Source organism: Eufriesea mexicana, unplaced genomic scaffold, assembly GCF_001483705.2.
Source record: "Eufriesea mexicana isolate 0111107269 unplaced genomic scaffold, ASM148370v2 scaffold657, whole genome shotgun sequence".
Classification (NCBI taxonomy): domain Eukaryota; kingdom Metazoa; phylum Arthropoda; class Insecta; order Hymenoptera; family Apidae; genus Eufriesea; species Eufriesea mexicana.
In genome coordinates, this window is record NW_016908821.1 from 1,458,770 (window position 1) to 1,484,988 (window position 26,219).

At 28.8% G+C, this 26,219-nt stretch overlaps 5 protein-coding genes across 9 annotated transcripts in view; 2 read left to right on the forward strand and 3 right to left on the reverse strand.

Moving 5' to 3' along the window:
- Window positions 1-369: 369 nt before the first annotated feature.
- On the reverse strand, window positions 370-1,684 carry Pglym78 (phosphoglyceromutase 78). The gene is made up of 3 exons (XM_017898278.1): window positions 1,456-1,684; window positions 751-1,248; window positions 370-680 (listed from the first exon to the last, which is right to left on the reverse strand). Exons 1-3 carry the CDS (start codon window positions 1,553-1,555, stop codon window positions 514-516), a joined length of 765 nt encoding a protein of 254 aa, XP_017753767.1. The 5' UTR covers window positions 1,556-1,684; the 3' UTR covers window positions 370-513.
- Window positions 1,685-2,205: 521 nt separating this feature from the next.
- On the forward strand, window positions 2,206-3,308 carry LOC108546268 (uncharacterized). Its single transcript, XM_017898257.1, has 3 exons — window positions 2,206-2,351; window positions 2,543-2,819; window positions 2,877-3,308. The coding sequence occupies exons 1-3, from the start codon at window positions 2,206-2,208 to the stop codon at window positions 3,306-3,308; spliced, it is 855 nt and encodes a 284-aa protein (XP_017753746.1).
- A 415-nt stretch (window positions 3,309-3,723) lies between these two features.
- Slbp (Stem-loop binding protein) lies at window positions 3,724-4,865 on the reverse strand. 2 transcript variants are annotated; one of them, XM_017898338.1, is made up of 3 exons: window positions 4,794-4,865; window positions 3,941-4,518; window positions 3,724-3,865 (listed from the first exon to the last, which is right to left on the reverse strand). In XM_017898338.1, exons 2-3 carry the CDS (start codon window positions 4,480-4,482, stop codon window positions 3,724-3,726), a joined length of 684 nt encoding a protein of 227 aa, XP_017753827.1. In that variant the 5' UTR covers window positions 4,483-4,518; window positions 4,794-4,865. The 2 variants fall into 2 exon arrangements, with proteins under 2 accessions (XP_017753827.1, XP_017753826.1); XM_017898337.1 differs by lacking the exon at window positions 4,794-4,865 and adding an exon at window positions 4,597-4,671.
- A 709-nt stretch (window positions 4,866-5,574) lies between these two features.
- On the forward strand, window positions 5,575-14,269 carry LOC108546269 (X-ray repair cross-complementing protein 5). The gene is made up of 16 exons (XM_017898258.1): window positions 5,575-5,595; window positions 5,815-5,925; window positions 5,994-6,208; window positions 6,304-6,432; window positions 6,505-6,583; window positions 6,679-6,816; window positions 6,893-7,046; window positions 7,115-7,254; window positions 7,337-7,480; window positions 7,564-7,709; window positions 7,778-8,023; window positions 8,114-8,257; window positions 8,885-9,072; window positions 11,611-11,648; window positions 12,243-12,491; window positions 14,108-14,269. Exons 1-16 carry the CDS (start codon window positions 5,575-5,577, stop codon window positions 14,222-14,224), a joined length of 2,259 nt encoding a protein of 752 aa, XP_017753747.1. The 3' UTR covers window positions 14,225-14,269.
- A 2,102-nt stretch (window positions 14,270-16,371) lies between these two features.
- LOC108546351 (putative uncharacterized protein DDB_G0282133) overlaps window positions 16,372-26,219 on the reverse strand; it is a 17,023-nt gene continuing 7,175 nt past the window's right edge. Inside the window, exons 2-12 of one of the 4 annotated variants that reach the window (XM_017898391.1) lie at window positions 21,820-21,938; window positions 21,625-21,764; window positions 21,404-21,533; window positions 21,096-21,233; window positions 20,685-20,861; window positions 20,152-20,602; window positions 19,286-20,082; window positions 19,065-19,213; window positions 18,414-18,754; window positions 18,064-18,327; window positions 16,373-17,918 (exon numbers count right to left, since the gene is read on the reverse strand). In XM_017898391.1, coding sequence (XP_017753880.1) covers window positions 16,534-17,918; window positions 18,064-18,327; window positions 18,414-18,754; window positions 19,065-19,213; window positions 19,286-20,082; window positions 20,152-20,602; window positions 20,685-20,861; window positions 21,096-21,233; window positions 21,404-21,533; window positions 21,625-21,764; window positions 21,820-21,936 — 4,089 coding nt within the window. In that variant the 5' untranslated portion in view covers window positions 21,937-21,938 and the 3' untranslated portion in view covers window positions 16,373-16,533. Of the gene's footprint in view, window positions 17,919-18,063; window positions 18,328-18,413; window positions 18,755-19,064; window positions 19,214-19,285; window positions 20,603-20,684; window positions 20,862-21,095; window positions 21,234-21,403; window positions 21,534-21,624; window positions 21,765-21,819; window positions 21,939-26,219 lie in introns of all 4 variants that reach the window. The other 3 variants (XM_017898392.1, XM_017898390.1, XM_017898389.1) reach the window with 3 other exon arrangements.

Genomic DNA, 26,219 nt, shown 5'->3' on the forward strand with positions numbered 1-26,219 from the left:
ATTTCATCAATGATTCAGCATGATTATCTGTTCAGAAAAAATATCATAAACCATCAAACTTTTAAATACGCAATTACTATTTTTCTATTTATTTACTACTCGTTACAGATGGCGCTTTGACTTTTTTACGGCTTCAGCATTACACTTCAAATTTTATTTTTATTTTGTAAGAAATAAAACAATTTTTTAAAGTTCGTATTAATATCAGTTAAAATTTTAAGGGAAAATAATTATATTTAATGTTTTAATAATTTTATATTTCTCTTATATTTTATAATAATTTTTCATAAATATTAAGTGAATAAATTACAATGTAGAAACTTGAAACATTACTGAAAAATAAAATCTGTATATCATTTCTCTGTTTTTCTTTTCTATAAATATTTTCTGCACATACATTCAATGTACTGTTTAATGATGAAATAATTTTTCAATTATAAGACTATTATCTTTAGAAATTAATAACTTTTGTTTGTTTGTAATACAGAAATTTTATGTTAAATTTAAAAAAATTTATTTAGCTTTCCCTTGTGCAGCAACTGCAGCCATTGCAGCTTTTACTGTTTCTTCATCACCTAAGAATTTCATAGAAACAACAGGTTTAAAGTTCTCATCCAATTCATAGATAAATGGAATACCAGTTGGCAAATTTAAACCCATTATTTGATCATTGCTCATTTCTGAAAAAATATAAAATTGTTAATACAATACATAAACAAAATATATTAATTTAAAAAGATAAAAACTGACGATCCAAATGTTTAACTACGCCACGCAAACTGTTTCCATGAGCAGCAATAATAATTTTTTTCCCTTCCTTCAACTGCGGGATAATAGTATCATTCCAGTATGGTAATGTTCTATCAATTGTCAATTTTAAAGATTCAAATTTAGGAAATTCCTCTGGTTTTGGACCATCTGCATATCTTGGATCCTTTACTATTGTTTCATAATATTTATGATCTGACTCCATAGGTGGTGGAGGTACATCAAAAGATCTTCTCCAAATTTGTACTTGCTCTTCACCATATTTAGCAGCAGTTTCAGCTTTATTCATGCCAGTTAAACCTCCATAATGGCGTTCATTTAAGCGCCATGTTTTACAAATGGGAATGTTTTCTTGACCTATTTCTTTAAGAATTGCTTTCAAAGTTTCTTGAGCTCTTGTTAACACTGATGTATGAGCAATATCAAAAGTAAGACCTGCATCCTTGATTGCTTTTCCAGCTGAAAGTGCCTCTGCTTTACCTATAATTTTAAATATATAAAGAAGATATACAATAATAAATAATTAATCATATTAATTTAGTAATTTACATTCATATTTATTCATATACATTTAATATATCTAAATCCTTAAAACAAGTAAACTTAATCACTTCATAATATCCAAAATCATTTGACCTTTTGCCCTTGATATTTGTCCTCAAAATTTATTCTTGACAAATGACTTACCTTTGTCGGATAAATTGGCGTCGTACCATCCACAAAATAAATTCAATTTATTCCACTCGCTTTCTCCATGACGTACCATAACAATTGTATACTTTGACATTTTTGTATTGCAAGAACTAACTGCACGTAAAGACAAAATACGATTCGTAAGCAGAGAGCTCTGTTCAATATTTCTGTACAACTGCTTCAACTGAAAACCCCCACCACTTGTCACATCTTTTAATCTAGTGAACACTTCATTTAAGATTTTATATGAATACATTTTACTATTAATTATTTATGTTTACATATTGGTACTATATAAACTGAAGAATTTTGTTTTAGATATCACTAACTAAGCGAAGTATATTTATAAATGTTGGTATTTTGATTTTGTTCTTTATTTGCTTATTTGGATAATAAAATGTTTCGCGCCATTGTAAATTGGTAGTTCTCATTGTACGTCATATTGGTTCTAATACGTATCAAAATACGATCACTTTGAGTGTTTAGTTAATATGAAATAAATAGTTATTTCTAACTGGATGTGCACAGTTTTTATACGTTACTTGTTAATTACAAGATTTTTAAAGAAAGTCTTTTGTTAAAATGAAGTTGAACGTTTAATAACCTTCTTGAAAATGAAATGTATTAATATAAGTTTTAAATCTAATTTGAAATGACGTTACGAAAATAACGAACATAAATTCTTATGTCCCGGTGATAATATATATTAATCTGTTGAAGGAATTTATTAGTCAGTTGCGTATAATGGAACTTTCAGATCAGCAAGTTACTGAATCTTCCATGTCGTTAGATACAAATTTTTTACAAGTTTCATGCAACTGGCAAATTAACAATAACAAACAATTTCATGATACATTCACAGTGAAAATTTCGTCTTTAGAATTTAAGAAGTAATCAAAGTATCTACATACTAAAAATATATTAATTTTTTTTACAGCAATTATGTATATATGTATTTATTTTTTCACATATATTGTCTATTTATATATTTTAGAAGACAAAAATAATAGAAATATTTAAATTTATTATCTGATTTTATTTTTCCTTTATTATTTTAAACTGTTTATGAATTTTTTCACAGAACTAACTTTGAAGACATAGTTTCTTTGAGTACATGTATATCCGTACAACCAACAGAATCTAATAATGAACCATGTATGCTAGATATAAAATTAACAAATGGTCAAAGAATCTCTCAGATCGCTGTAGTTTCTGAAGCTTATGTATTAGAGTTTTTTAAACAGTTTGGAGAATATGAAACAACAAAGTTTGCAGAAATTGTAGATGAATTTGAGGATAATTCAGTTTACTTTGCAGAAACAACAATTCTTCCACATGCTACAGAAGCTAGCATTAAGGTATGAAGAATTTATTTTTTATTCATAAAAAATTATAATTAAAAATATTCATTTCAGTTTACAAAAACAAGAAGCAAAAATTCAGTCATGTGGATATATGGTATAAAGCTGTATCTCACAGAGTCAATTATCGAGCCTAAAAATTTTTCAACAGAAATCTTTAATCCTGAAATAATGACAAATTTTTTAACTAAACTAGTTTTTAATAATGAAGGGAGCAATACCACAAATGATGTTCAATCATGTTATATGAATATCTTGAATTCAACAAAAAATAAAAGTATTCAAAAAAATAATGAAAAAGGAATGACGAAGTTAACAGATGAAAATACTGTATCAAATAATGTGGATGTTGTGACATATATTGATAAAAAATTTGAAGACATAGAGGCAAGACTAATGAAAAGAATTGATGAAATGGAACAAAAAATAAATCAGAAACTTGATACTATTTTAAGACAATTAGGAACTCAATGTGGTGCCAAGTGATTTTCATTTTATACAACATAAAATTATATTTGTAAATAATGACAATATATATTTAATTATATATGTTATTCTATATATGTAAAAAGTTTTTAAAATAATACTTTTCTTAGTATTCCATTACTAAGTGCTTCTTGAATACCTATTTACATGTTCTAAAACTTTCATATATAATAATGTAAAGTTTTATATATTTTATATATTGGTTATATTTAATTTTTATTCTTCAGTTTATATAGTAATTAAACATTTTAGATACATGTAAGTATTCATATGCAAAATTGTATCAAGAATCACATTATATTTCATTTAGTTTTGTTATTTCTATGAAATTTTATACAGATATAAAAATCATGAAAGTATGATGTGCATAAAGACATATTTGCATAATAAAGTAAAGTGTAAACATAAGTTTATTTCAATCAGTACTATTGCTATCTTGTGGAGGATCCCACTGATGAAGTTGTTTTCTCCACAACTTTACTAAGCTATCCCATCCTCTTCTACTATATTTAATATACTTTGGTGGTGTTTTTGGATGTTCTCTTGTACGTTTCTCTCTAAAATAAATATATGTAATATAGTATTTTTCAACAAACTATTTCCAATGATATCTTAATATATGAAATTCTTACTTAGGCACAATCTGGATATATCTATCATAACCAATAGTATTTTTTCCATAATCTATTTCTTTTTGTCTACGAGCTAATACTCTGGGATCTGTTTCATATTCAACACGTCTTTTACCACTATCTGAAGAATTGGTAGTAGAACTTGAATCACTATAACGTCTAGTCCGAGAAACTTTTGCATCTTCATTGTTTACTTGATTTTCCCTAGCTCGTTTGCGAAAACTATTTAAATCATCTGGTTTATTCTTTACATTATCTTCATATTTTACACTAATTGTATTATTTGTTTGATTTTCTCTGAATTTAGATATACTATCAATTTCTACATTTGAACTAATATCTTCCTTATTCTGTTGATCATTATTGATATGTGCCTTAGTTTCACAAAATTTAGTTTCTAAAGGATTTTCGCTTTTTTTATCTTCGTTTTTAGTGTGTACTATTTTGTTTAATTCATTTGTGCTCATACAAATGGCTTCATTAAGAAGAGCATCATCTTCTTCAGTTAATTCAACTAGCCAAGTATTAGGGTCTAGTTCCATTTTATACTGCTTGTTGAAAAGGTATTATAACACAATCTACGAGAGAAAACTAACATCAAGTAAAATTAACAGTTTAATCTACGGAAAAGAATCGAAAAATAAATAACATCTCACTTAACAAGGATAACCTAAATGAATGCAATAATTTTTGTATTAAAATATAACAGAAAATTCACCGCTACTCGTGTTCGTAATAAATACAATTTAAAAAACAATTCTATTTTTATATAGTCACAAAATATAAATGTTTTGGATACACGAAGTAATTGCACTTAATTTTACATAAACACGTAGAAAAAGTTCATTCTTACAAGTGTTACAAATTCTGCAATGCGCGTCTTTTCTGATAATCTACATTCGCGCACCTTGAAGGACTATGTTAGTTCAGTTTAACTTGGGTTGAAAGCTTTGAAAATTTTTTCCGTTTTTGATCTTTGTAGAACATATATATTACAAGTATAACTGCAACAAACGTCCAAAATTTCATTTTTTTAGTATTTTTTTAATGTATTTTTCACTAAAGATTCTATTATATTTCCTTTATTTAAAGTTTAGTCTCTTTTTCGTGAAATTGAATATTATAAAATTTTCGCGCTAATCTAGTGCTTTTTGTTTGACAAGTTCGCATCCTCTATCAGTCAATTTTAAAATAACAACGACTATTTTTCTTTTAAATTCGTAATATATATAATTCAGTATATTAGAAATTTTTGAAATTGCAATTCACATTTTGGGGATTATAATTTGTAAAATCGGAAATATATGTCATTGATTAATATATAGTGTATTTTTTATGCTAATAGTAATAGTAACATAGTTAATAACATTTATTGTATATATATCAGTGACATACAATAAAGTATAATGACATTACGTTTGTAGAATTATATGTTTCATGGATGTAATTGTTTAATGTGATGTACATAAGAAATTTTATATTCAAATAATTTGAGTATTCCTGATTGATAAGATATATTTTAGAATCATAACTTTACAAACGTTATTTATTCTTTTTTTGTTTCTGGAACGATTATAATTTCTGGTTTTGCTAATATCTTTGGGTGCAAGTATTATTAATTGCAATTGTACAAAATGCCTCCAAAAGCAAGAAAGGTTATACTTTGTAGTTTTTATAAAATTATATGTTGCAATTATTTTTAACATACTAAGTAAAGAAGTAATAAAAGATATTATTTATTACATAGAGTAATCATTATTGTTTAATTTATTCTAAATATTTATATTTTTTATTTATATTTAAATACTAATAAATACAATAATTATAAAAATAAGTATAATATAATATGAGTAATATGTTAATGTTATTTTAAGGAATCATTAGTACTGTTAATAAATATTGGAATGACAAGTCCAAATATAGAATGTAATCCTTCTTCATTGGAAAAAGCAAAAAATATTGTAAAGCAAAAAATTGAGAAAATGGTATTAAAAAAATTATATTTAATATTATTTACTTTAATTTATCTTTATCTTGATTTGCTATTTTGTAGATTTTTTTAAGACCAAAAGATGAAGTTGCAATAATATTGATGGGCTCATCGGTTACAAAAAATAGTTTGAATACAGAATATGTAGAAGAATTTATGGATTTCCAGGTTCCAAATTGGGATTTGATAAAGAAATTTATGATTTTAAAACCTACAAAACATTGTTCTAATTGGATTGAAGCACTTTATGCTACAGTAGAATTTATGACACAAAATATGTAAGTTTAAATATATTAGAATTATATTTGTAAATAATAATTTATTATAATTCATACTTATTATAATACTAATTATGATATATTTTTTATTTTAGTGTTGATATTTCGACAAAAAGAATCATTTTAATGTCTGATTTTAATGAAGAAGCAGATATTATTTCCCAATTTCAAGCAGATGCAATTGCAAATAAACTTTCTGAAAAACAGATTCAATTAATTACAATGTATAATGCATAAGTTAATTTTATTGTTTGAATTACTACACACAATTTAATACCATAATTATATTATTTTAGAGCAGAGGACGAACTATATGGGAAGTCTTCATCTTCTCTGAAAATTAGTGAAGTACTTCTTAAAGATGTTCATCAGAAGGTTTCATTTATTACTAATTATATTATTAATTATTATGATATATATTTTTATAGTATATTGCTGTGTATCATTATTAAATTTATATTATTTTCTAGATTAATGGGCAACATACAACATATGATAATGCTTTAACAAGTTTAAAATTTTATCTAAGAACACCAGCAAGACCGTGTCCTTCTTATTTTAATCTAGAATTAGTTGATAAAAAAATACCAATTGCCAGTTATGTTAAAGTAAGGAGATGTGAAACAGAATACAATTTGTGTGTTATGTAATAAAATTGAGTAGGTTAATTGCAATTTCTATTAGATAGCTGAAGAAAAATTTCCAACATGGCAAAAGGCCAAAAAAAATCAAAAGCTTGAGCGGAAAACAGAATATTTAGACAGACAAAGAACGTTTTATACAAAGGATGAGATTGTAAAAGGATACAAGTATGGAGGAACTTCTATTCCAGTTGAAAGTAAATATATCATAAACTTTTGTTATTATAAATTATATATATATAAATTTATCTTACTGTATATATAGAAAAACTGGAAGAGGATATGAGTTATAAAAGTGGAGTGCAAAGTTATAGAATTTATGGTTTTACGGACAGAAATAATATTGATTTAGAATATTTATACAAAAGTGCAACTCACGTTATTTTACCTGCAAGTGGAATAGATGTAAATTTTAATTTACAATGATAAAATTTACTTTATTTATATAAAAAAATTTGGAAGTAATGTATTTATTTTGGTATTTTAGAATGTAATAAAACCATTTTATAGTTTAGTACAAGCAATGCATGAAACAAATTCAGTTGCTATTGTGAGAAAAGTTCATAGAAATAATAGCATACCTAGAATGGTTGCATTGTTTCCCTGCATTAATGTACCTGATGAACCATGGGTATAGTAAAATATATTTTTTAATTGTATTACTTTTTATGTTTATATTGCTGTATAAAATATATTATTTGTATTGATGTACAGTGTTTGATAGAAATAGAATTAGCTTTTGCAGAAGATCGAAGAGTAATGGAGACAAGACCCATGAAGTCCATAGTTAAACAATTGTCAAGTGAACAAAATGAAGCTATAGATAATTTAATAGATTCTCTGATGTTATCTGATTCAGGGTAAGTTTATTTATAGTTTGATGTATTGATAATTATATATTTAGTATATCATTATACATCTTCATCAGAGACACTTATGAGGTAGATGGAAACCAACATTTTCTGCCTGGATGTGTGCCAAATCCTGCAGTACAGCATAGATGGCATATGTTATCATATCGTGCTCTTAACCCAAATAAACCATTACCACCTATGGAAAATTATTTAAATGAAATTTTGGAAGCTCCAATGATAAAAGAAAAAAGTAAATTCCATCTGCAAAAAATTGCACAACTATTTCAATTAAAAAATATAGAGCCAAAGGCGAAAGGAAGGTAAGAATTCTTTATACATTATAATAAATATAACATATATGTTTACAATAATGATTATGAAATAATGATATGGTGATATATTTTATCTAGTGAAACAAAAGACAATATATTAATCAATGATAATATAAATACCAACGAGTCTAATAAAGTAGAAGACATAATTGATGATGATAATAATTCATACAAGGAAGAATCAGTTTTGTCTATGGATACCTCAGATATTGACCTTGATGAGCTGGTATAACAAAAAATAAGAAATATATGTTACTGTATTTGTTCATATTTCAAGTGTTTACTTAATATATTTTATTTTTATTTCAGGCTGCTAACATATAATTTCTCCAATATGTTTACAGCATTATAAGTTTCTCTATTAACTGTTTCATAAGATTATATTTTGGACAATAATTTACTTTTTATACGAGGTATCTCGTTTTTCATGCAAACTGTGTATAAGAATATATAATATATTTTATATACATACATGCCGTGATTAAATGTTATACAGAAAGCATTCTGAAATAAAGTTTTGTGTGGCAATAAACTCCTTGTATATTCCTAATTAGAAGAGAACCGATTCTTGAAACCCACCACCAATTGATGATACTATCGAATCTGAATATGGGAAGGACGAGGTCATCTACTTACTTGACACCCACTCTACTTTTCTTTACATTCCTCGAAATTCACAATTAAGTACAAATACAGATCCAATTGAATATAAAGAGCAATTAAATTTTTTTACATATTTTTATCTAAAAAATATTTATATTTTCTTTAAAAAATAAATATTATTTTTTAAAATTTCTTTCGAAATATTTTTATTTAAAATATACTATTCGTTGACTTTTCCTGTGAAAGGCTTAGTTACACAATTGTACGAATACTGTTAGTCCAATGCTTTTGGTACATCCTGTATAACATAACGGCACTCACTTTCTGGGCCTGCGAGGAGCGCAAATCCGCTGCAGCCTTAGTTAACGAAGAGACGCCGTCTCGCGTGGGTCAACAGGTGCTCTTACCCGTGCAAAACGCGTTCACCAGCATGGGTAAGTTTCAGTCTTGTTCATGCTAACTTATCCGAAACGAATAAATTTAAGTATGTTTGCTGTATTCAATGCTAAAATGTTAAAATATGTTGAGGCCTGTTTCGGCAGTGAAAGCAAAGAATTAAAGGTAAAATCCATGCAATAATATCTTGCGTCTTCCTTTAGGTATGCGGAATGAGACATACAAGTATGTTAGGTGCTGCGCTTGTGTTATTTTGCTGATAAAATTCAAAGATTTGAATATTAAGTTTCTCATCGATCGTATGATCTTTCTTTGTACGGAAAAGTACTCCAATTCAATAATGATTAGAACTGTAATAGATATTTATGATTGTATAGTTGGACTTAAAACAACTGAAAGATTGTCTATTCGCATCATTTCTCATGTTATAGTACCTGCTTCTTAAAAGAATTTGATACGTAATTTAAATTCAGTAAAAGTTTTTACAATTATTGTTATTATTGGCATTTTAAAAGTATATATCGTTGTAAATTTTAGATTTTTATCGAATGTAAGCGATATTTAAAATAATAAAAAATCAGTTAAAAGTAAATATTATTCTATACAATAAAAGAACAATTTAGTAATGATTTTATGTTTATCACCGTGAAAGAACTATACCTTAAATGTCGCATACAAATGTCGAGTAGGAAATGTCACGTAATAATGTATCTTTCTGTACGCCTTGAAGTTCGCAATTCGCTACTTTCTGCATTATTTTGTATGGAGAAACAATGAAATTGTTTATCATTGAAAATAGAAATTAATCGTTCAATTTTAATTGTTAGATTTCTTTAAAGTTGTTCTTTCAGGTTATAATTATTTTGTACTTTCAGAATAATGTCCTTTTATTTATGTGCAATGATTGATTTTCCTTTATTATTAATTAATCATTAAATATACCTGTAATAAAAATATACTTACATATATATCTTTTACAAATTCAATAATATATTCCTAGTATAATATTCAATAAAATATTTAATTTTTAACCAAGATTATTTTCGTTAACATAGATAATCCAATTTTTGTTGATTCTTTTAAGTATCTTACGATTTGTGAAATTGATTAAAAGGAAGTAATACTAATTGATTATTCTTACTTCTATCTGTAAGTATCGTATCGTGTCGTGTCAACGAAATGTCAGAAGGGTATCGGTTCAACGAGATTGGTATCCTGAAACAGAAGTAGCCTGATCGAATACACCACGCGGAACCACACCGACCTCGCCGTCCTTGCAGAAGACGCGCTTGAGCGCTGTTTAGGATCGATAATAGATCTGATGAATAAAAATAATGTCTGGCTGACTGTATCCTCCCACTCACCACATACAGTTAGATAAATTCAAACCAATGATCAGTTCAAGGGAATTGTAATAATTTCCCTTGACTTATATTACCATGGTAGTTGTAAATATCAATTTACTCGTTCGACATTATTTCTCTAATAATACTAGAATTACCACACTAGTCAAAAGCGATTAAGATGATGAGAATAAAATTTAATTTTACAATTATTAAAACATATAGGTTTTGACGAAATTAATATTGATTTTTACTTAGACAGAAACTTGATTGTTTTATATATTTATTTTTTATTATACGATTTTAATTAGTGTTGTGTTATCTACATATACTATACTTAAATATATATTACAAGTTGACAATTCTAGTGTTAAAATTAAGTGTCCTTGCTTCTTTGTAATTTCTTTTTTCCGAAATATTCGGGGAATGAGCAGATTATATTTATTTCAGTCTTTCTTTTAAGTTTTCGGTATTCATTGAATTGAGAAAAATTTTTATTTCTCTTTGTATCGCTCTTTCCTTATTCGGTTGCATTCAGGGTTGTCCTTTTCTCTTTCTATATTTGTTTCGACTTAACTCTTTCCTTTCACGAATATTTTCGTTCATTTCTATTTTTAACTATTTGGGAATTCATTAAAAACCCATTATTATGATTTCTGTCGATCGATTTGTAATATTAATTTTTTATTTTAAATATAGCGGTGTTAATCATCAGCTGACTTAACACTTCCTATAACCTCTGTCAGTAATATCAGTGAAGTTGAATGGCTATATCGTACGCGAAATCAATTGAAAAAGGAACTGTATGTCATGTGTAAATGCACGGCATTGACTCCTTTTCTTAGCGGCCCAGTTTTCACAGTTTACGTTTACTTAATAATGGGGCATGTCCACAAGCCATCTTGCGTAAGCTTCCATGTTCAGAATGAAGTATTTTGCTCTGTCTCAACAGTACACTTAATCTCCTAACAACAAAATCGATCACTTTCTCATTTCTTTATTTCATCAGAAATCGTGTATGATATTCTATTCTTCTCTTCTTTTCTTCAAAAATAATATACCTCATCTTTTAATTATTTTCATATTTTATTTCCTTATTTTTTAAATATTTTTATTTTATTATTCTACTACTATATCTTTTTAATTTTCTTCTTTTTTTGCAGGGAGCATGTATTATTTTTTATCTTTTCCTTCCTTCGAGGATTATATATTTATCTTCTTTCTTTTTTTCAGGAACCGTATATACCTGCAGTGTGGTAGCTATGCTCGTTGTAAGTATTTCAGCCTGATCACGCTTTCTTACGTTTCTTGCTTTTCATACTTCCGGAAGTGATCGCAGGCGCATTGTAATTCGTTTCTGATGAATCAATCAACTGGAGAAATCGTTCGTCGTGGGAACGAAAATCGATCTTCAGACTATGATGCCCGAATTCATTGGCTCAATTCTTTCGTGTTATATTTGCATCTTTCCGTTTGAACATTCTTTTTTTTCGTTGTTTCCGTTATGACACGGATCACTAGAAGAAATCGCACGTAAACTGCGCACTTTGCTTTCTTGCGTAAAACTTGAGAACCTGCAGTCAAAGAATATCGACCCTTTCACGAATGGAAAGTGAAGTTAATAACGTATGAATCATCTTAAACGAGGGCGATTGACACAAATTATATCAAGTTTTTAAAAGAAAAAGATTCTATTTCACCTGTAAAGCAAAGCAGAAATATTTAGTCATTTATGCATTATGTAAGATATATCAGGAAAAATACCATTTCCATCCATGAAATTTAAGGTTAAACAACTTTATAGTTATTAAATATATTCTTAATTAAAAATAGTTTATTCTTAATAAATAAATTTCTTTCACCAGGCACTTCTTCTGACGGCGCAGGCTGGTGATATGATGCGTAAGAGTATCGTTTTCGATAAGAACACTCCAAATGTGTTCTATTGTCCGCAACAGAAACCGACTGGCTTTGAGAAGATGATCGTGAACGCGAAACCGTTGTCAAGGCTCTGCCAATTCGAGGGGAAACCGATCCCACCCGATTACAAGAGCGATTGCTATAACGATGTGGATGAGACCGAGTATGCGTGCAAAGAGAAGTACAGAATCATGGTGAGTCATCGGTGAGGTCACAGGCCTCGAAATTTCTCACCGAAAGCGGTTGAACCTCGGGAAATCTTCGAACGCGTACAAATAGAAAATGAGGTGTACTCAGATGCAACGAGTTGGAACGGATCAGATGAATAAGACAGAAACGCAATACTTTGTCTCAATTGTTAAGAAGGAGCTTATGCGCTTCAGCTGCATTTCATGCGTTTTACGTTAATGCGATTAAACTTTCTTGTAACGAAGTTCAATTGGAAAATGAAAAAGTAATTATACATGTATATTAATTTCTGTAATCGTGTGCCTGATTGGAAAATTCGTTTGAAGAGAAACATTCTAAAATTGTTAATGTATTAAAACACAAGAACATTTATGAAAGAAAATACAAATTCCAATTGAACATCAATGAATTACATGGAAGAAATAAGCTAAACTAAGTTTTACTAGTGATGCACGCATCATCCAACCATCATCAACGTAACACCATGTTCATTACGTGTAACGCGACTGGTGTCGGTTTTGTTTTCTTACAGAAACGATTCAGAAACAAAGCAGAAGCAGATGAAAACATCGTGGAAGACTTCATCAAGAAATAAATGAGAAATTGGTGCTGCACGGCCGAGCAACGCGTGCAATTTTGCAAATGGTCATGCCGGGTCCTCCACTAATGCTCAAGCTTGCAACCTCCAGTCTTATAATTACAAAGCATTTTTCCCGAAATTTAAACGGCTGATTACATAACTTATAGATACGATTAGTTAAAAAAAGACAAACTAAGTAGTTAGGCTATTCACATTAACATTTTTTTTTTTTTTTAAACGTTATAGCATGTGTCAGTGTTAAAATGTTTATAAACTCTTTTATAATTTTTTTTTATTTTCATTATCATTCACTGATCTCATGAAATGATGTAATGAACCATGAATTGATTCATATTTCGTTTTTACTTAATTTTTTTCTCTCTTTTTTTTAGTATTATAAGGTTCAAACTTTATCGGTGCTCTGTAGTTTCCTAGAGCTTGGTGGCCGAAATTTATATATATTTTTTTTTAACAATAACATTAATAAAACTAACAAACAATGGAGTTGGGTAAATTGATCATTAATTTTTCAATTATAGCTTCAACAGCTGGTTTTTTGATAACCGATTGCACACTAACTTTGCATCATTTGTTGTTCTGTTTAATGGATTTGTGCACGTTTAAAGTATCCGACGAATATTTTATAATACAAAATAAATTGTAATTATGACCACAATTAAAAGTTTCTTAATTGTTCAATTAAATAAAAAGAATCTTACTTGTACTATTTTATGATTTTGATAATATAAATTTTGAACGTAATACTTTTTGAAAATATATAATGAAATTAAGTTTATCTCTATTTATGAAAAAATATAACTGATTAAATAACTAAAGTTATTTACTAAAGTACTGATTCATTTTTGAATTCATCATGAATTGAACCTGAAGACTACATCAAACATATAAATTGTGGTAGGTAATATTTCATTCATGATGTTTGAACAAATTAAACAAAAAATGATCTGTATCATAAACTTAAAAATCTTGAATCTTTTTTTCTATACATGTATTAGTTTCATCAATGTATCTCTGTTTTAGATGCGACTACATCCACCAGGAAGTGATACACCATATAATGGTTCACGTTTATCGAGGTTCCTAGCTTTTGATAAAGATATGCACAAAAAAAGAAATCAAATCAAAGATAGTAATTAATTTTTTGTGGTACTTTCTTAGCACAACTTTTGGCAAATATTCTAATACTACCCTAATAATTTTTTATGTTATATTGCTTTAGCTACTTTTTTTTAGCAGGGATTATTTTATTAGAAATTTAATTTCCCAATCTTTTCCTTTGGTATTCTTTTCAATTGATTTTCTATAAATGATAAATTCTATATAATATTAATTGTAAATTGATTAATAATGTCAACTGTAAATAATTCAAGTTATTTTGTAATTCATATTTAAAAAGAAAGTATGCTTCTTATTAATTAAAATGTTTAACGTTCCTATTCATTGTAAAGTGTACAAAGCTATTTAGCATATTTGTATCATATATTTGTAATATAAGCATAACAGATTGTGAAGCAAGAAAATAATATATACCAATAAATACCATTTGCATCTTTGTAAATTATTACATATAAAATAAAAGATGTTTGTTATTAAATTTCTTTTTTTTAAGTTTATTACTTTAATCTGTAGTAATAGTAATTTGTTTTAAATATAATTTAACTTAAAAAACGATATAATTTTTCATATAATATTTGTTAAAAGCGTTTTCCTCGTGTACTTTATTAAAGAAAAAAAAGAAAATTAAAGAAAAATATGTTACTATTCTCGTACGAGGAATTTTCATTGAAATTACTCTTACGATAAAAACGTATATAGGGCCTTCAAATACCATTTGAAGTTTCAGAAAATGTTTCGAATGAAACTTACTCTGTTTCGAGGAGGATATTGTATAATGGTCATAAATTTTTGTCAGGTGGACATGTTTCCGAAATTTCAAGGTGACCTTGTTTTTTTTGTATTGGAACTATATGTTTTTTTTTATATAATTGAATAGTACATTTCAGGGTGAATTCATTGATCTATAATACTTCGGTTTTTGAAAGTTGTTCAAGATCATTTAATACTTGATGTCTCCTTCGAAACGGTAAGTTTTATTTGAAATATTGCTTGAAGCGAGCTATAGTTTAATAAGTAATTAAGTACGAAACTTCAAATGGCACATCCTGTATATAAAATAATATTAATGATTTATGAATTCAACGTTAAACGTTAGAGAACATTATTACTGTGTTCCATTTTTATATTAAAAATTATCGCTAAGTTGATCATTCGTAAATATATCTTGAATAACGAAAATGCAATTTTTAAATATTTGATATAACTCATTTGCATTTATTTATATAATAATTTAAATTATATAATTATTTTAACTTTTTATTTATTGCAAATGAGTTGCACATATTTTTAATGATTTCTACAATATTTACTAACCTTTTAACATTGTATGTTTTATATATTCGAGTTTATTGGCTTTAAATGAGCCACATTACAAAAATTTCAGATACTAAAATTTACAGAATATATGATGATTGTTCGACACCAAAATTTTTTATAATTTAAATTACAAATTATAACCTTATAAATTATATATATGTATGTTATTTACATATTATATTACTGACCTAAAAAATGCGTACTGTCCAGTAATAATATATATTCACTTCACGATAGCATTCGAAGTTGGACAATATATAAAATACCCTTCCACAATTTATTCTGTAACCAATAACATTTTTCCACAATTCTTACGTGAATCATCGTAAAATTTGATTAAAATTCGAGTCATAATGAAAATAATCAACTTGTAAATATAATTTACAGGTGAAATCGTATAAAATATGCTATATTTTTATAAATTATACAAGATATAATATTCTTATCTTATAAAGTGATGCTTATAAATTACAAGTGCTTTCAGCTTGTTTTAAACTCGACAAAAATTAATATCTTGTCAGAATATTCGATATATTCGATATCATGCTTTAACATGATGTAACAAAAATATATAAAAATCGATATAGACATCACAGGTCCCAAGTATCACTCTAACTTGTAAGCGGAAGTGAAACATTCAAATGTGTTTAATATATTAAGTGTACTAAAACATCTAGTAGTTATACCACTTTTTTTTTTTTCTTTTTTTTTTTAGGGGAAACGCACAAAATTTTAATAAGTACAAGGGGAAATGATTTAAAGATAAATTCATTCAGTGATGTAATATTTAAGATACAGATGGCTTTGTTATTTTTAAATAATACGTCTTTTTTAATATTTCCGTATAAATAGATTTAGAATGTTCCAAGAATTACTGTACAGATCTCTATTGTACACTGTAGGAACATTAACTTTAAAAGTATATTGTACGTGAACCAGAGATCAAAGTGCACTACTTGAGTATACCATATTCATTCTTGGATAAGATCTTTAGTTAAAATTAAAATAACATTTTATAAAATGAGCTTTCCACCATTAGAAGCTCGAATCTGAGCTACCTGTTCAGGAGTGAGAATCAATTTGCTTCCATTTGGCAATGCTAAGGCATAATGGCTTCCAGTTTCATTTACAACTACCACCAGTTGCGTGTTACTGTTTTGAACAGGTGGTGTAGTTTTAACTGGTGTTATAGAAATCCCTCCTTGATTCATGCGTTGAATTATTTGTGGAGGGATGGTACCTTTGTTTGGACTCACCGTAACATTTGATGTGACCATAGGTTTTTGCTTAGGTTGTGTGGTATTTCTTTTAGATGTAGATTTTGTTTTGTCCACTTCAGCCTCAGAATTGTTTTTTTCTGTAATAATCATCTCAATTTCATCATCACTGTCACTGAGAACGATTAAAGAAGTTGTCTTCTGAACAATGCTTTCTGGAGGTGTACTTGGTTTTCTTGGTTTTTGCATTCTAACAGAAGTATTGCGTTGCTGTTGAACGTTTTTCGCAACTCTAGCATTATCAGTCCGCGAAGTATTTCCTCTTATGGGCATACTACTTCTTATAACTGCCCCATTAGGATGTGGATAGTTTTGTCTCGACATAAAATATCTGTTTTGCGGAGGTCTAGTTAGTGTTGTGGAATTAGGATGAATTGAAAACGAAGGATTTTGGGGTATTTCTTGAGAAATGATTCCTGGATCGGTAGTTATATATCCAGGTTGAGGTTGAGTCGCCGTTACCATGTAAGGTACATAACCAGAATGGCTGACAAATTGTTGAGGCGCTATCATTTGTGGTCCTTGAGCCGGAAATGGTTGAGGAGGTAAGAAATTGGATTGTGAATTCTGAATAATGTAATTTTGTCCACCTTGTACATAATAACCCTGCTGGATTGGGGGTATGATACTTGAGACTATCGGACCAGATTGTACGATTGTATTTTGTGGAACGACGGCTGTAGGATTTGACTGCATTACATAATAATTCATCGGATTGTGTTCAGTTTTGAGCATCACATAATTAGAGTTAAGATTTGTGGTGTAACTATTATCAAACTGATTCAGTGTAGAATCATAGATTGGGCCTTCATCTTTGATGTCCAACTCTGAATGCACACTTGCAACATTTTCTACTTTGCAGTTTATCTCCATAGAAGGCACTGTTTCTATAAGGTTATTTTCTACTACAGCCTCTTGGTTCTCTACTATACTATTGTTGTTAGAAGGTTCTGAGTTACTCGGCTTCTTTGGTTTAGATATTTGGATTTCTTTGAGTCTGGAATTATCTTGTTCATTGTTTGCTTTGGAAGGAGATAGTTTCGATTCTGCCGCATCTTGGAAAGTATCAACTTTGATATTTTGTAGTTTATGTTGAAAAGATTTTAATCTTCGATTGGCAGCTACAAAAGTACAACTTGTATTATAATGATTTTATATCATAATTTTGTTTTCCTATTTCAATACTTTATATGAATAAAAATGTTTAATTTCGTGTATTCTAGTAATAAAATGATAATTACAATGACTTTATACAGGTATACTCACACGGACGTTTATTCTTCCTTTTGCGAGAGCTTGGTAGAATCCAATCTTGGTCTGAGTCCTCCTCGTTTGTCCGATCGTCACCGTGTCTGATTTTCGGAGTAAAGTAAGAAGTGGATGAATTGCTCTGTGTGCTGGGAGCCGCGTACACGGCCTCAACGTCGGTCCATTCCTCCAACTCGTTCTCTTCGATCTCGTCGTCTGAATAAAATTGTTCTGTGTACGAAGAAATGCCGCGTGCCCGTAATACTCTTCGCGTTTGTTGTTCTGTTTTTATAATGAAAAAAAATCTTTGTATCAATATGAGTAAAATAAAAATATCTGATTGTCATTTCGTTGTTTCTTATTTTTACCTTCTGCATTTGAGTCTTTTTTTGTCTCTTCTTCAATTCTTGCATTCTCTTGACCGATGCTTTCGTCTCTTTTAGATTGTCCTCCTTGCGCTTCGTCTTGTGAACTTTCATTTTGAGATTTTCTGCACTGTTGATCGATATTTTTACTGTGTTCCGCATAGTTAACGGGTTCCTTCTCGTCTTTATTGCAGATATTTTGGGAGCCAGTTGAGGATATGGTAGATTGCGGTAACGTTTGTAACGTTGTGTCTCCGGAAGTTGGCAATTGATAGCCCTGCGATCCAAGAACCCACCAATTAGAGCCAAGACCCTCCCCAGATGAGTCCTGATCCTCCGCACTGCTACAACATACAGCAGTTTGTCTGCCATACACGTTCGACAAAGAAAGTTACTGAAAGAATGTGGATGAATTCCACTTTATAGATCATGTACAGATTGTAGCAAGTTCAAGAGGTTTCAGGTAGGATGAACATTTAATTTAGGAATAATGAATAAAAAAATTGTAAAAATCAAATGAGCATATAAATATATACATATACACACACATATATATTCTTCTATATTGTAAAAATTATTATTATTCCCAAGTTAAATATGATGAGATGTATTAGTGTTTATGATGCTGTATGATTTAATACAAAATATATATACCCTTCTTTAAAATTGGTCCATTCTTTTTGGAGCTTTCCTCTGGCTTTTTTCATCGAGTCTCGTAGCGCTGATTCCATTTCTTCTAAAGTGGAAAGTAATTCCGTCATTCTTATGACTAATTTTACTTCACACGGAGGAATAAATTCAGTCTAAAAAAATATACAAATTTTTAAAAGAAATTATAAAAAAAAAATGTTAAATAAAATAAAATGATTACATACTTCACCCTCAGTATCAGCAGTTGGAGTACTATTTTTTTGTGAAAAAGTAGAAATGAGATCTCTCAATGAATTAACGGTGTCAGCTACAAGTTGAAATTTTGAAACGCTGAGATCCGAAAGCATCGCATTAAAATCTTCTACTTCCTGTTTCCATTCATCTATTTTGTCACTTTTTAGCTTTCTAAGATTATATTTAATTTCACTATCTTCATCGAAAGAGAAATCATTTTCCATTGCTTCCTTCTGTAACATGCTTCTTAGCTCGCTCAGAGAAAGATCCTTGTCATCAGAAGATTGTATTTCATTTAATTTACTTGTTTGGTCCGACTGTTCATTATCCGATTTTGGTCTTTTAGCAAACTTTCCATTCCGTCTGAAAACTTTACAGTTTTCTTTTTCTTCAGAAAAACTAGCATTATCTTCTTGTCTATGAACATTAGTTCTCGTCTCATTTAATTTTTCATCATCAGATTTCGATGCGACCGTTACTTGTTGCGTTTCTCTAACATTATGCGTGTTATCTGAACTTTTATCGCTGAATTTAAAATTTTCTGCACTGATAATTTCATTTAGCTTTTCATCATCTGTTTTTGAGGTATTAGATAAAGTATCAGTGGTTCTATCGATAGAATCACTGCTATTTACATGTACATCCACTGTATCTAAATATTGGTGTTTCGTTGGATTTAATTCTAATTTATTTTGAGAAACGTGTGCTAAAGATATGTCGATATCCTCTGTACTTTTTTCTTCACCAGTTTCTGATTTCAAATCGCTCAAAATCCCGCTGATTATTTCTAAATTATACTTATCATTACTATTAGTGCTGGAAAATCCTTTGAACATTCTTTGAGACGATCTCTTACCGGAAATGAGGTGAATGGAATTATTCGTATCGTAGCCACTTGATTTTGTACTTTTACATGCCTTATCGGATGCAGTGCTTATTTCCGAACATTTTGACGGACTTCTTGATCTTTTGACGTTGGTTGTATCTAAGTTAATGTTGTTTTCATTATTATTATTATTATGATAATTATTATTATTATTATTACTGCTATTATTGTTATTACTACAGTTGCTTGTACTACTAAAATTTGTATCCTCATTTATCAAGGAGCCTGTTGCACTATCGCTATTGAATTTGCAATCATTCAGATGTTTTTCATCACATTTACTTGTCTTTTTTTTTGATCGCGGAGGTAATCCATTACGCCATCGTCTTTTTTTCCTTCTATGCTTAATTTGCTTTTTCAGTGAATCGCTTTGATCCAATACTTTGTTTTCTGACTCTACCTTTAATTTCGGTTTGATTGGCTAAGATATGAATAATATTAATAAGACAACAGATAATACACTAAGGAAAAACGTGAATAACTCATTGTTAGTAATTAGATACCTTCACCGTTGACAAAATTTTATTATCAAGACAATGTCTATAAATTCTCAAATCACTCTTAAGAAACTGTGGGAAGTAAATATATTTTGCTCCATAGCGGTCGGTGCCCAGAATGGTTTCAAATTGATCTTCCCATGGTTGCTTGGCTATTTCCTCCTGCACGGTTTTTCTAGTATGCTAAAGATTATATTTTATAGCAGTAATACAAAAAATTATTAACCAAATTATATTTGACTTTATAGAAACAAAATTATTACTGTTTCATTTTTGAAATTTTCAATCAAAATTACGAAATCGAAATTTATTGTATGCAAAAAAGAAAAAAGCATTTTTAATTCTTAAAATTCGACTTTCACGATAAATAGGATGTTGTAAATTAATATTTTTTTCGTTTCTTTTATTTCTTCGTACCATGACTGTATCACAGACTGTTTTCAAAAGCCAGACTTTTTGTTTGAAGGTCAACTCTTCAAAATCCTTGCCATTTAACAGAGGAGCATCAGGAAAAACATTCCAGAATTCAGGTTCCACACCAATAGTTTCTAGAACCTAAAAATCTTTGATCACATTCCGAATCATTGTAGTGAAAAATGTGTATAATAGTATTTTAATTGGACGAATAATAATAGTTAAACAACTTGTGTGTACTATTTTGTAAAAAAAAATGTGACACTAAAGCAACATTACCATCATTATGCACAAAAACGACAAACGCTTACTTTTACGGGATTTTGATGTTTAGCTTCGTAAATTTTAAACCAGCTTTTCATTTTATAAGCGAGAATGTTTGTCCAGAATTCATATGGCATTGGTGGTATTTTTCTTAACTTTGCTTTGGTCATGGGAGAACTAAAATTAACAATTTCGCTAGTTTCACTACTTTGAAGGAGCAACTTGTTTTATTTTTAATATCTAAATATTTAGTCGTATACTACTTTACCTTAGCAAAGACGTCATGATATTTGCCAATTGCTTAGAAGCTCTTGGTATCAAAAACATTCGTTCCATCTCATACATAGACAAATGAGGTATATTTAGGGCCTCCTTGGCCAGGTGAAGAAAATGAAATATCTGTGGAATCTAAAAACAGAAGAGATATAAAAGTGATAATTATTAAAATAACGAAAATATATACCTCCCACATGGATTCCATCTCATTTCTTATTTCTTCCGGAAAAATGTTTTCCTGTTCCCAGTCGAGCATCGACTGCTCCTCCTCCTCCAACTTCCGTTTTCTATTCTTCTTCGACATTTCTATAACATAAATGAAGAAAACAAATTTTTTTATCTAATTCTGAAATCGATCACATTTACATTTCACATTCCGCATTTGTAAGCTAATAAATTAATTAAAAGTAATTATTTAAAAAATTCTAATTATATGATGTAATTATTTAATTATTTCTCTAACAAAAAGGATAGAAAATAATTAACAATTAAAAAGCGCATGGTAATTGCAATGACCCAATTTTAATTTTTATTTATTTATTAATGCAATTATAATTCTAACTTGCTTGTGCATGTGTGATGTTATATTATTAGCACCGGCGAGAATAATTCACCTGAAACAATTGCGAATGTATTGTTAATTAGATAGAATCATATGTAATTTGGAAAATTATCCCTGTTCGTAATCACTGTCATCTGCTATAACGTTTTTAATATAAAGTAAACAACGCTGACCTACTATCGTGTGACAAGTGTCGATGTAGTTTCATGTACGCCCCTTCTGTTGAATTACATCCTATAGATTAGGTCTGTTTCACGTGTTTCATAAAAATTTCATGATACTCGTTTTGGTGTTTGACTGTCGAAGGTAATATTTACACGATAACGCGAATAAATGTTGCTTAACCGCGACTACGTCAGTTTTGCAAACATTTGCACGTCGCAATCAACAACAGGACTTCTATCATACAGATAATTGTTGTATACATTTTTCAACTATGCAACATGAGTGAATTATTGCCATAAGATACGATTATATTAACTACGCACAAGTGACGATGGAGCAAGCAATTGACTTAAATATAGATTTTCTTATTTCTTTCTCATTTTTTATTAAAAAATAAAATTTTTTCATTAAAGAATCAAACAATCTTCCTTTGAGTAAAATTAATCTTCTATACGTCGATCTCTCAAAAGTTTCTTTTAGCAGAAAATATACCTAAGATTCTATAGAAGTAGATCAAGACCAATTTTTATGACAAATGAGATTTCATAGAAACGAATGAAGAATTTTCATGAAAAAGAAACGAAATTCTTGTGAAATATTCCGTAAAAAAAAAAACATTAAAAACTTTTCATAAAAAAGGTTGAAAAAATTGCATTCATTAAAGTAATTGATTAGATGAAAAGTATATACGTACTTTAAGATAGTAAATCGCAAAGAACTGTACCTTTTTAAATGATAAATTGCAAAAAATTGCATGTTTAAAAATGACAAATCACATTTTTTAAAACAATTATACGTATGTATATGACAATCTTAAATTAATAACATTATATTATAATTTAATTCGTTTAAAACAATTAAATTTTAAACTACAAAATATCTTACGAAATATTCAATAATTACTAGTATATAAGATTTAAATAAAGGTTAGTGAGTAATCAAACTTCACTGTCATTAAAAAAGGAAAAAAAAGTAAGACAAGCGAAATTCTAAATAAATTTAATGGTTTACATTAAATATTAACAAAGAGCAAAGTTCATTTCGAAGTTTACACAATTTCTTCTTATCATTTTCTTTTTTATGTAGATCTGGAAGTTACGAGTTATAACAATAAGTGATCGCGTGTATTGTTTAATATCGATGACGTGTTTTATGCAATTATGTTGGTAACGAAACATTTCTACTTACACTGACGCTCAAAAGTTGATTTATACAACTGAAAAAGAATTGGAACCTTTCAATTGTTGGAAGTATATATGAATTAATATTTCAAGCTGTATATATATATTATATTAGTATACATAGAAACGCAACAAAGAGGTTAGGTTACGATTATTACATTTATATTTATTTAAAATATTTCGACAATTCGATTTACGATGCAATATTATTTATTCTTTATTAATTTTATATCCAAAAAAATCACAAAAGGTTAATTATCTAAGAAGAAAGTACAGTATTATAACTTGCAGAAATAATTCCAATAATTTTCAATCAGGAGGTTCTGCACTGAGAGAATGATCTAAACGAATACAATGATTATAAATATAAAAGATGGACGTGACACTACAATAGAAAATATCTGTAACAAGTTTACTAAAGGCAAGAAATAATATACTACATTATGTTCCTATTTTCTTTTCTTTCAGAAAACGCGAACATTCGAAGTCACAGTAAACTTTTGAGCGGTAATGTAAGCCAACCTACAAAATAATTATCCTTTACGCTCAATAGTTCGTAAATGCTATTGTCACGTCCGAGACGTTCATCAAGGCGCTCGTGTTACTTCTTTTTTCCTATCTTATTGAAAAATCGCGCGTCCTCGAGATCATCTTTGCAACTTGATCTAAATAGAATTGATAACGTGTTCGTTCTTGGAATGGCCTTGTGTTTTGCTATTACGTTACCATGTAAGACTTCCTTTTTTCGAGAAACGTTTAAAACAATGGCTCTGGAATAGGTAAACTCTACGATCCTTTTTATAAGAATGCGAAAAATTAATAAATCTTCTAATATTAATTTAATAAGCAAATAATTTTAAAGCCATTTCGAGGTTAAATAAATAAAAATGTAAGTACTAATAAAAACATAAAATAATTGTTCCATTTATAGATTTCGTGTGTTTTAAGAAACATTTAATTATTAAAACTTTCTTTTACTTAAGGACTCATATTTATCCAACTTATTATTACATCACAAAAACTACTTTCGTAACAAAAAAAAATATATATATATAAATAAAACTAAAATAAAAAATTTTCAGAATGTTTAGCAGAAAATGAATAGGACTAAACTTCCGTAAGTTGTGCTCAACTTTATTCCCCAACTAAGTCGTATGAAATAAATCTCCCTCAGGATATGATAAAACAGTCATTTAAAATTATCTGTCATCGCGTTCGCGCGCACTAAAGACAACAGTCAACTGTTAGCACGTAAAGATCCTATGCAAGCGAGTTAAAAGGATGCCATGTTGGTGTCCATCCCCAGTCGGTTGATAGACATCCTTCACCAATGCTTGGAAGGACCAACACATTGTACATCGCCCCTCGCCAAGTTGACATACTTTTCAGTCGATCTAATTGCGTGAAAACATCGTCTGACAAGATGAAAAGGTGGTTACCACGAAATTGCATTTTTAGTATCGCACATTTGGTAGTTATAAACGGTCCTTTTTATGAATTTAGGAAAGTGAAAATTTCACTTTCACATTTAATATAAAATAGAATTCTTGCTTTTCCTGTTTTTTTTTTTTTTTTTTTTTTTTTTTTTTTTAGCGGTAATGTAAGCCAACCTACAAAATAATTATCCTTTACGCTCAATAGTTCGTAAATGCTATTGTCACGTCCGAGACGTTCATCAAGGCGCTCGTGTTACTTCTTTTTTCCTATCTTATTGAAAAATCGCGCGTCCTCGAGATCATCTTTGCAACTTGATCTAAATAGAATTGATAACGTGTTCGTTCTTGGAATGGCCTTGTGTTTTGCTATTACGTTACCATGTAAGACTTCCTTTTTTCGAGAAACGTTTAAAACAATGGCTCTGGAATAGGTAAACTCTACGATCCTTTTTATAAGAATGCGAAAAATTAATAAATCTTCTAATATTAATTTAATAAGCAAATAATTTTAAAGCCATTTCGAGGTTAAATAAATAAAAATGTAAGTACTAATAAAAACATAAAATAATTGTTCCATTTATAGATTTCGTGTGTTTTAAGAAACATTTAATTATTAAAACTTTCTTTTACTTAAGGACTCATATTTATCCAACTTATTATTACATCACAAAAACTACTTTCGTAACAAAAAAAAATATATATATATAAATAAAACTAAAATAAAAAATTTTCAGAATGTTTAGCAGAAAATGAATAGGACTAAACTTCCGTAAGTTGTGCTCAACTTTATTCCCCAACTAAGTCGTATGAAATAAATCTCCCTCAGGATATGATAAAACAGTCATTTAAAATTATCTGTCATCGCGTTCGCGCGCACTAAAGACAACAGTCAACTGTTAGCACGTAAAGATCCTATGCAAGCGAGTTAAAAGGATGCCATGTTGGTGTCCATCCCCAGTCGGTTGATAGACATCCTTCACCAATGCTTGGAAGGACCAACACATTGTACATCGCCCCTCGCCAAGTTGACATACTTTTCAGTCGATCTAATTGCGTGAAAACATCGTCTGACAAGATGAAAAGGTGGTTACCACGAAATTGCATTTTTAGTATCGCACATTTGGTAGTTATAAACGGTCCTTTTTATGAATTTAGGAAAGTGAAAATTTCACTTTCACATTTAATATAAAATAGAATTCTTGCTTTTCCTGTTTTTTTTTTTTTTTTTTTTTTTTTTTTTTTT

What these genes read in the sequence shown, in the direction of transcription:
- Pglym78 (XM_017898278.1), bottom strand. Translation starts at nt 1,555, where the DNA reads ATGTCAAAGTATACAATTGTTATGGTACGTCATGGAGAAAGCGAGTGG. An exon ending in CGCCAATTTATCCGACAAAG is followed by an intron (nt 1,249 to 1,455) that starts GTAAGTCATTTG and finishes TTAAAATTATAG; the next exon opens with GTAAAGCAGAGGCACTTTCA. An exon ending in CGTAGTTAAACATTTGGATC is followed by an intron (nt 681 to 750) that starts GTCAGTTTTTAT and finishes ATATTTTTTCAG; the next exon opens with AAATGAGCAATGATCAAATA.
- Slbp (XM_017898338.1), bottom strand. Translation starts at nt 4,482, where the DNA reads ATGGAACTAGACCCTAATACTTGGCTAGTTGAATTAACTGAAGAAGAT. An exon ending in TATATCCAGATTGTGCCTAA is followed by an intron (nt 3,866 to 3,940) that starts GTAAGAATTTCA and finishes TATTTATTTTAG; the next exon opens with AGAGAAACGTACAAGAGAAC.
- LOC108546269 (XM_017898258.1), top strand. Translation starts at nt 5,575, where the DNA reads ATGCCTCCAAAAGCAAGAAAG. An exon ending in GAATTTATGACACAAAATAT is followed by an intron (nt 6,209 to 6,303) that starts GTAAGTTTAAAT and finishes TTTTTATTTTAG; the next exon opens with TGTTGATATTTCGACAAAAA. An exon ending in TACCTGCAAGTGGAATAGAT is followed by an intron (nt 7,255 to 7,336) that starts GTAAATTTTAAT and finishes TTGGTATTTTAG; the next exon opens with AATGTAATAAAACCATTTTA.
- LOC108546268 (XM_017898257.1), top strand. Translation starts at nt 2,206, where the DNA reads ATGGAACTTTCAGATCAGCAAGTTACTGAATCTTCCATGTCGTTAGAT. An exon ending in TCGTCTTTAGAATTTAAGAA is followed by an intron (nt 2,352 to 2,542) that starts GTAATCAAAGTA and finishes ATTTTTTCACAG; the next exon opens with AACTAACTTTGAAGACATAG. An exon ending in CTACAGAAGCTAGCATTAAG is followed by an intron (nt 2,820 to 2,876) that starts GTATGAAGAATT and finishes TATTCATTTCAG; the next exon opens with TTTACAAAAACAAGAAGCAA.